We start from the raw sequence: 9,338 nt of genomic DNA, 5'->3' as shown, positions 1-9,338 counted from the left end.
ATTATTTATTCTAAAATATATTTTAATTGTAGTTGTAAATATTTTTATTATTTAATTGTAGAATTTAAAGATTAATATATTATATAATAAATCATATTAACTATATTTGATTTTAAATATTATATTAAGTTTGGATATATTATAATATCTACTATAAAAGATTTGGATCAAATTAAAATAAATAAATAATCACTGTATTCATTAAATTAAATATTTATAGATTAAAAATTTATTGATATTTAAAATAACTTTTATTATTAATAAAAAATTAAAAAATTATTTTTTAAATTGATATCTGAATTGACAATCCAGATTTTAATTTTAAATTAGTCTTTTAAATATTAATAAAAATTAATTTAAATATAAAATAATTAATAGTTAAAACTTTTATTTTTATTTTTAATAAAATTTATAAACTAATTTTTAAATTAATATTTAATTATAAAATCAGTAACTAAAAATTTATAGTTAATTAAATATCAATTTAAAAATTATTTATTAATAATCAAAATTATTTTAGATAAAAAAATCTTTTAATCTCTAAAATAATATCTAATTTAATTAATATAATAATTAATTATTTTTTATTTAAAATTAAATTTTATGTAATATTTTTTTTAGTGTATTAACAATTAATTGATGAATGATATGAGAATTGTTAAAGTTTCTCTCACTTAACTGATATATAAGAAGTGAAATATATCTTTTCCAACAAAGTTGTTTTTATTTTTTCAAAAAATGTTTCCTTAGACTCCAACACTTCACTTTTTCTCGTAATAGTTGCTCCAAACCTCAACAAACAATAGTTCACATTATAAAGTTGTGCTTTCTTTGGAGATGATTAGTTGCAACTGTTTTTGTTTTTCTTTTGATTGAATGATTTTTTTATTTGGTAAATAAAGAAGAAAGAAACATGTAAATATTGCTAGAAACATAATGGTCCAAATTGCAAAACTTATACAAAAATTTGAGAGAAAATAATGGTTTTGGGTAACAATTATGAAATATTTTTTTACTCTTGAATACATGCATTTAATTATTTTGCTTTATTATGTAAGAGTATTTAAGTTATTTCATTTTCATTTTGTCTCTCACTTATGTAACTCAACAACATTAAGGTAAAATTATGTTTAGTGAATGATTAAAAAATCTAGTTACATTTTAAAATTGTACATTCTTTTATATGGGTAAATACCCTAATATAATTAAGAAGTTTTAGGTATTACTTTGTTGAACCTAATTAATTATTTCCTTTTGCTTAAAAAGCATTAAGATTGTATTCAGAAACTTATTAACTTAAAGTACCATTTTGTTTTTAATTCTGCTTTAAAAAAGTAATAAATTCATGTTTCAAATATAGTTTCTATTTTCTTAAGAAAAAGTTGTTGTATATGACTTCAGTTTGTTTAAAAATTAAAATCTAGTTTTAAGATACGATTTGATTTTTTTTTTCTTTCAAAAATTAAAAAAATAATAAGTTATATTCTAAGGATTTTTTAGAAAATAAAAAAATAAAAATTGTATTTTAAAATACGACTCCATCTTTAGAATTCATGATTTAAAACTGATTTCTTCTATAAAAACTGTTTTTAGGAAATCTCTTATCATCTTTTATAATTTTCTTAAACTTCCTAATTAAAAAATAAAGTACCTCTGTAAGTAAAAAAAAAATCACATGATAATGAAGTGATGATCAATGAAAAACAATAGAATATAAATAAATTATAAGAGTAGTTAGCTGAATTAGGTTTTTTTTACCAGTTAATTTTATATATTAATTATTAAAAGATAAAATTTTAAAAAATTATTAAAATAGACGAGTTATGCCATCTTATAATTTTATAGGTAAATTTAATTACATTAAAGTTAGAACTACTTTAAATTGACACGGCTTCTTCACAATAATAATACAATAATACAGTGATAATTTAACATAATTTCATTTTATTAATTAATGTATGAAATTACTTTCTTTTGATAAATAAATAGCTAAACCACATTCAAAGAAAAAACTTTCACCAATTAAAAACTTAGGGAATTGATATTTGAAAATCGTAGGAGTGATGTTTACCACATTTTGTTTATAAATTGTGAATATGTTCATCAAACAACATGTAAGTGGATTAATTAAAAACTAAAACTTGTAGGTGGACCCCATTTTTGCAGGAATGTTACTAAAATCTAGTTATTAATAATGGTAACACCACATGCAATGTTCATTGCAATCCCATCACCCCTTTTCTCTCTTTTCTCTGCCAGTAACCTCTCTTCCGTCCATGGCTCCATCACACTCTCCCATTCCCATCAGGTAACTTTTCACCTTTTCCCTCTTCGCTTCATTTTTGTTCTCTTGTGTTTGGTAATGTACCATTTTTTTTCTTCTTGCTTAGAAAAGATCAATTTTTTATTTTTTTGGTTAAAAACCTGCTGATCAGGAACACTAGCAGTGTGTTTTGGACAAAATGATTATGTAGTTTGCCATGCACACCACCAAGGGGGTTTGTGTGGTTTTTGACCAATGTTGATTGTATAATGGTTGCTCCTATCAATTTCTCTGTTTTCCATGAAGATACTGTGAAAATCTTACCCGTTAAGGCCTAAAAGTACCCTTGTTTGAAAATCTGGCTGCTTCTATATATAAAATGTTGATTATTGAAAACATTATTTGTTTTAAGGGCCATGCAAATGTTGTTGAAGTTGTTAAAAGATATTTCCATGAGACTTTTGTTGTCATTGTTTCAGAAAAGGGCTTGGTAGTTTAAATTGATCACAGTGACACTGTACATTTTCTAATTCTGAGAGCATGTTGCATGTGGTTACCAAGTAATTGTTGAAAACTCTTATCTCTCACATTGTGGGCTGAAATTCAACATTTTATTTTGTCATGTTGGAGAGTTTGAAAAACTATTTTTTCACTTTTTATAACGGTTAGGCCATGGTTAACATATTAGGTTAATTCCTCAGTGGTGAATGAAGTCAGCAACATTTTTCTACCTTTGTGTACACACAGTATTTTGTGATAATCTCCACATTAGTTGACTGAAGTTGAAATTATGGCAGTGACTTGAGTAGTAGGACTGTATGGTTATCAGCAGTTGACGCTGTCCTGTGTTATTGCAGTTGCCAGGATGAAGAGGAGAATGACTCTCCATTTGAAAGCAATCCTTATAAGGATAAAACCTTTGATCTTCAACCAGTGTCACCTTATTCTTCTGGTGAAGGTTTGCCATATGCACCTGAGGGGTGGCCAAATCCTGGTGATGTATGGGGCTGGAAAGTGTTGAGCAGGACAAACAAGGCTGGATATTTTCTAGATAGACATCTTTATCTTCCAAAATCTCTTCAGACTTCTTCTAGCAGGAGACATAGCTTGAGAACTAAGCCTGATGTTGAGAGATATATCGAATCAAATTTTCCTAGCATGGCCATTGAAGCATTCTTTGATTTATTTAGCTGGCAGATACCCTCTACTGAGAAAACTCCCACAAAAGGTTTGCTTTCAACCTGGTGTTTATTTTCTCATCCATTTTTGCCTTAGGCTTTTTAAATTGTTGAAAAATGTTACTTTTGACAACACACCAGTTTACAATCTTTCAAAATTTCTCCATCTCATCATTGGACACACATTTCAGTAAAAAAGTCATTTCTCCTTCTCTGCTTTTAGCATTTGTAATCTGGAGCAATTCATTGAGTTGTCAACATATGTTTGCATTTTGGCATCGTCTTGATTTGTGGTATTTGAGTATTTTTTTTCTTGCACAAGGCCTTCTACCTGTCTTGGTTTACATAGTCTGCTGTTGATTATCTCTCTTCCTTGACAGTTCTCCTTGTATGGGACTGAATAATACTAGACTTATATTTCTGATTGTTTCCTGTTAATTTTTTATGTGTGGTGGGTCAGTTGTCTTTCCGAATAACTTGCAAAGTGAAGGTGACGAGGTGAATATTTTAGTTCTGAAATGAACGAATCAAGAATATTGTGTCAAGTTTGTGAAATAAGTTGGGATCCTTTTATATATGCTACTGAAGAACTTGACTTTAGCTCATATATTCTAGCAACTTCTGTTGTCCCTTCTTCATTTTATATATTTCTTACTAATTGATGTATATGACCTTCTAGCTGTGCAATCTATGCCCATTACCCCTCCAGTGAAGCCACTGCAGATTGAAGAAGATACCACAGAAGAGATTAGCACCAAGAGGAAGTTAAAACGAAGAACAAAAGTCTGCAGTCAACCATCCAGGAAAATTTCTAGACTACGTGTTCGTGTTGGCCAGTCTTTATCCCCTGATCAAGATGCAAATAACATCCTTGATTTATGCCTTCTGGATAATGAAGTGGCAAAAGTTGATGCAACTGAGATTTTTTATGGCAACATAGATTGTCAAAAAGGATCTGGTATGCAGATATCTGGAGAGAAATATCCCAATGTGACCACTGTTTTAGAGAATTTTGATGACTATCTTGATAACTTGGAGGACTTGCTTGTTATGCCTCATTCTGAGAGTTCATCAGATCATATGGCTCCTTCCACCAACACTATGGATAATCAAACGATAGAGTGTTGCAAGAAGAAACTTTCTTCCCTTCTTGCTGGAGACTTCCCTTCTTTGGTCTCTTGTAACAATGCTGTGATAGAAGTTGCAATGCTTGCATCACAAATCTGCAAAGATGCTACCCTCAGTGCTGATCAGATGGCAAAGTTAAAATTGGTGGAAGAAATTCCCTTAGCCAGTGTGGCTTTCCATGAGGCCAATGGGAACATAGTAAAGGCAGACAGATTCTTAGGTGACTTGGAGGCCAAGAAAAGCAAAGTTCTTAGTCTAAAACTTGACTACAAGGACAAAGTAGCTCAGATACAGTCTGAAATCGAAAGAAACTCTGCAGCAATCCAAGAAATTGATGATCAAATTCAGAAACTTCAATCAAAAAGAAAGGAGATATGTGGTGCCTTAGAAAGCATGCAAGAGCGTAAGGTTGAACTGACTTGTGGAGAAGCAAGTGTTGCCAACTCAATTCTGACCCTTGTTGGGGAGATTCAGCATGGATTATCTGAAAAATCAAAATGGGAGCGGAAGAAAGCCAACTCTGTCCAGCGTGTAGCTGAGATACAAGAGAAGTTCACCACCTTAAGAGGGTTAACATTCTTCTGAAATAAGCACTTTTAGATAACTAGCTGACAATAATCTATCTATATTTCTAAGTAATGAGTCTAAGTCTAGGTAAGTTGTGCCATATAATGTGGCCTTAAATTGTGACATTCCCTGAACTTTGTTAAAATGTAACAAATGAACTGATTTGCAATTCCTTTGTTTTATTTCTAAATGTTCTTGGGTTTTATATAAGTATTTAATCTCTCTAACTCAGCCACTTTGGTTTTAATTAGTTTCTACATATACATGTTCAAGTTATATTAATTATAGTTCATAAATTGAAAAACTGACTTAAGTAATTTATTACATGTGGAAATGTTCATGAGATGTCAATTATTGGTAATATTGAGTTAATTTGGACGTTTTTTAGAAAAGAGAAATTGAAATTAACCTTTTCATAAATTAAAATTAATTATTATATTAGTTAATTTGTAAAAAACTTAAGTTAATTTTAATTTATCAAACATTTTCTTTTATTTTTGTTTTCGCCGGTTGACCTCAGACAGATTGAAAGGGCATGTTCTTCCTTTGATTTGTCTCCAATTAGTGTTTTGAGGTACTTGGTTCTCCCCTGGGACAAAGAGGACTTTACCTGTTGATCACACTCCAATGATCAAGTCAGTGAGAGCATTCAAAAATATCAAATTAGTTTCAGTCTAAGTATTCAGAAACATTGTACCTTTACTAGAGGTCTCAAGCCCCTTTTATAGATATCCCTTCAACGGTTTTCTCTAATCTTAACAGAGCGAGATTTCAACAAGGAGAATATAATCTCAACAGAATACATATAATCATAACAGAAAAACATATTGTTTACGTGCACCTTTATTCTCGGGTACTAACTACTTTATTCTCAACAACTTTTATTGGTATTTAATAAGTGTATGTATGATAAACAATCAGAATATTTCTTTTATTTTAATTATCTTTTTCGAGTTGTCTTCCAATATCTGGGTCGAGCTCATGGCCCACCCTTTGGGCCCATACTTGCCCAAAAACCAAGCTAACCTAATCGCTTGGACCGAGGTCCCGAGCACTCCTGGCCACTACTCAAGTCCCCCAAACTCGAGTCGAGCTTGGCTAGGCGAAGAGTCTTTCTAGCGTTGGCAACTGACGAGACGCTTTCGCAGAGGGTAGGTAAGGCGTAGTTATCGAAGCGTTTTCTGATGAGACATCCCACCACACTAAATCTGGAGCGTCCACGTGGCACATGTATCAACGGTGAGGAAGCGTTGCCGCTTCATCTCATCCTTTCAAATAATTAAAAACTCATTTCTTCTCCCTTACTCGTTACAGAAACTTCTACTCTCAGAACCTTTCTTACTTAAAAAACTCTCTTCGCACTTCTTCTCATCGTCAAGCTATCACTCACCTTCTTCACACCAGATATTTTTCTCCACTAATCTCTATTGCAAAATATCTGTTCATCTTATCGATTGCATCGCCAGAACTGTAATCTTATTTTGATCCGCTTTCTCTGCCTGACCTGAATTGTGCTTGTATTTTGTTTTTATTTATGGCTGTGTTTTAGCTATATCTTTAATGGATTATGGTTCAATGTATCCCTGGATTAAAAACAAGCTTCTAAAAGAGGTTTCCTATTACATAACCTATTTACGCCTTAGGGATTTGAGAGGAAACGGGTGTACCATGAGTAAAAAATACGAGGGGTATGTTAAAATTGTGGAGAGTAGGGAGGGGGAACCTATCTGTTGTGACGAGTCATCGGACCCCGATGGTTCATTTTGTTGTTTTTACGCCACCTTTTTCAATAAGGTTCTCAGCTACTGACCGAGCTCAATGTAGCTCATGTCTAGCTACACCCAAATAGTTAGGCATTCATCCGAACTTTCATTATTTTGTGTTCACAACTTGGCATCTCACCAACTGTGGAAGTGTTTCTTTATTTTTTTTAGGCCAAACACACGAGCAATAAACTATGGGTGTCCCTAAATGGTTCCCTTGGAAGAGGTTTGCTATCAAGGCTTCGTACTTAGCTTGATTGTTGCTTGCTTTAAACGCAAACCTGAGGGCTTGTTCAATTAAGATTCCGTTAGGTTCTTCTAAAATGACCCCAACTCCACTCTCTTATTGGTTAGAGGATCCATCTATCGAAAGGACCCATTAGAAGTCATTAGGATCAGGTTGAAAGTCCTTGGATGAAAGTTCCACCATAAAGTCTGCATATACTTGACCCTTGATTGGCCCTCGTGGTTCATATTGTATGTCAAACTCGGATAGCTCAATCGCCTAGCAGACCATCCGACCTACTATATAAGGCTTTTGAAGGACCTTACGTATGGGAAGGTCGGTCATGACAATAACAATAAAGCTCTGAAAATAATGGCGAAGCCTTCGAGTTGCGAACACCACAGGTAGGGTAGCCTTCTCGATATCTTGGTACTGAGTCTCTGGTCCTTGCAACACCTTGCTTACGAAATAGACTGGCCTCTGGACCTTATCTTGTTCTTGCAAGAGGATCGATCTGATTGTTCGATCTATGATCACAAAATAAAGACGAATGAGAATTCTTGGGGCTGGCTTACCAAGAACAGGGGGACTGGCCAAGTACTCTTTCAACTCGGTGAAAGATTCTTCGCTTTCACTAGTCCACACAAAATGATTGTTCTTCTCGAGCCACTGGAAGTAAGGGTACCCCTTATCTCCACTGGCCGACAAGAAACGAGATAGGGCGACCATGCGCCCGATCACCTGTTGTACTTCCTTCACATTGGTCGGGCTTCTCATCCCTATGATCATCGCGCACTTGTCGGGGTTTGCCTCTATGCCCCTTTTTGTCAACAAGAAGCCTAGAAACTTCCATGCTTCCACCCCAAACACACACTTGTCTAGATTAAGCTTCAGGTTCTACTCTCTATTGTTGCAAATAGTTCTTCCAGGTCGGTAATATGTTGATCTTTCCTTTTTGACGTTACGACCATGTCGTCTACATATGCTTGAACGTTTTGCCCGAGCATTGGGGCGAGGATTCGATCCATCAGCCTTTGATAATTTGGGTCAACATATTTCAGGCTAAAGGGCATGACCTTGTAAAAGTAACTGGCGACCTCGACCATAAAGGTTGTTTTACTCTCCTCCTTCGAGTGCATACGAATCTGATTATACCCCGAGAACGCGTCTAGGAAACTTAACAACCAACAACCTGAGACGTTGTCAACCAAGGAGTCTATGCTCGGGAGTGGGTAGGAATCCTTGGGACAAGCCTTGTTCAAATCAATGAAGTCGACACAGATCCTCCACTTCCCGTTGGCCTTCCTTACCAACACAACATTTGCCTACCACTTAAGGTACTGGATCTCCCTTACATGGCCAACATCCAAGAGCTTCTGAGTCTCTTCTCGGATGATGAGGCACTTATCTTTATTGAATTTTCTTCGCCTCTGAACCACGGGTTTGACCTTTTCATCCATGGTAAGTCGATGGCATAGAAAATCTGGGTCTATCCCGAGCATGTTTGTGGATGACCATGCGAAAACATTCATGTTTTTCGATATCACATCGACTATCTTATCTTCTAGCTCCTTGCACAATGAGGTGCTGAGCTTGAACTTCTTTCCTTTTATCTTTCTCTCTTGGACTTCTCTAGTAGGTTCAGGTCGTCTCTCATTGATGACATATGTCTCTGCAATCCATCCTGGTTCTCCTACCTGGATGGTGATTGCATAAGTTGTTCTTCGATTCTTCAAACTACTCTCATAACATTTTCGTGTTGTCTTCTGATCGACCTTTATGGTGATCACCCCTCATTCAGAAGAAGGAAACTTCATCTTCATATGGAGATTGAGGCTACCGCGCCCAATCTATTCAGTGAAGATCGCCCCAAAAGTAAGTTGTAAGCAGATGATGCGTTAACAACGATGTACCTGATGGTAATCGTCGTGGCCGCACTTTCATCAGAAAAGGTCGTCCTTAGCTCAACGTACCCTCGTACTTCTACCCGATCTCCAACAAAACCAACCAAACATTCGTCGTATGGCCTCAACTGATCAAGGGATAACTGCAAGTTGGTGAACGCTGCCCAGAACTTCACACCAGCCGAGCTCTCTCGATCGACCAACACTCTATGTACCTTTCGCCATGTGATAACAACGAATATCACCACCAGATCATCCTCGAGAGGAAACACGTCTTCCAAGTCAAAATTTGTGAAGTAGAGAGTGGGC

The 9,338-nt window shown here is 34.6% G+C and overlaps 1 protein-coding gene across 1 annotated transcript; it reads left to right on the top strand.

The window, feature by feature from the left end:
- Window positions 1-2,211: 2,211 nt before the first annotated feature.
- On the top strand, window positions 2,212-5,346 carry LOC137819439 (uncharacterized). The gene is made up of 3 exons (XM_068623294.1): window positions 2,212-2,308; window positions 3,121-3,491; window positions 4,121-5,346. The coding sequence occupies exons 1-3, from the start codon at window positions 2,277-2,279 to the stop codon at window positions 5,152-5,154; spliced, it is 1,437 nt and encodes a 478-aa protein (XP_068479395.1). The 5' UTR covers window positions 2,212-2,276; the 3' UTR covers window positions 5,155-5,346.
- The last annotated feature ends 3,992 nt before the right edge of the window (window positions 5,347-9,338 follow it).

This window comes from Phaseolus vulgaris, chromosome 10, assembly GCF_000499845.2.
Source record: "Phaseolus vulgaris cultivar G19833 chromosome 10, P. vulgaris v2.0, whole genome shotgun sequence".
NCBI classification, from domain to species: Eukaryota; Viridiplantae; Streptophyta; class Magnoliopsida; order Fabales; family Fabaceae; genus Phaseolus; species Phaseolus vulgaris.
The sequence above is the reverse complement of the archived record's forward strand: the minus strand, read 5'-3'. Positions and strand labels throughout refer to the sequence as shown.

Bases quoted from the DNA above. Each gene is read 5' to 3' on its own strand.
- LOC137819439 (XM_068623294.1), top strand. From the start codon at position 2,277: ATGGCTCCATCACACTCTCCCATTCCCATCAG. The intron at 2,309-3,120 runs GTAACTTTTCAC...GTGTTATTGCAG, and splicing joins CACTCTCCCATTCCCATCAG to TTGCCAGGATGAAGAGGAGA. The intron at 3,492-4,120 runs GTTTGCTTTCAA...ATGACCTTCTAG, and splicing joins TGAGAAAACTCCCACAAAAG to CTGTGCAATCTATGCCCATT.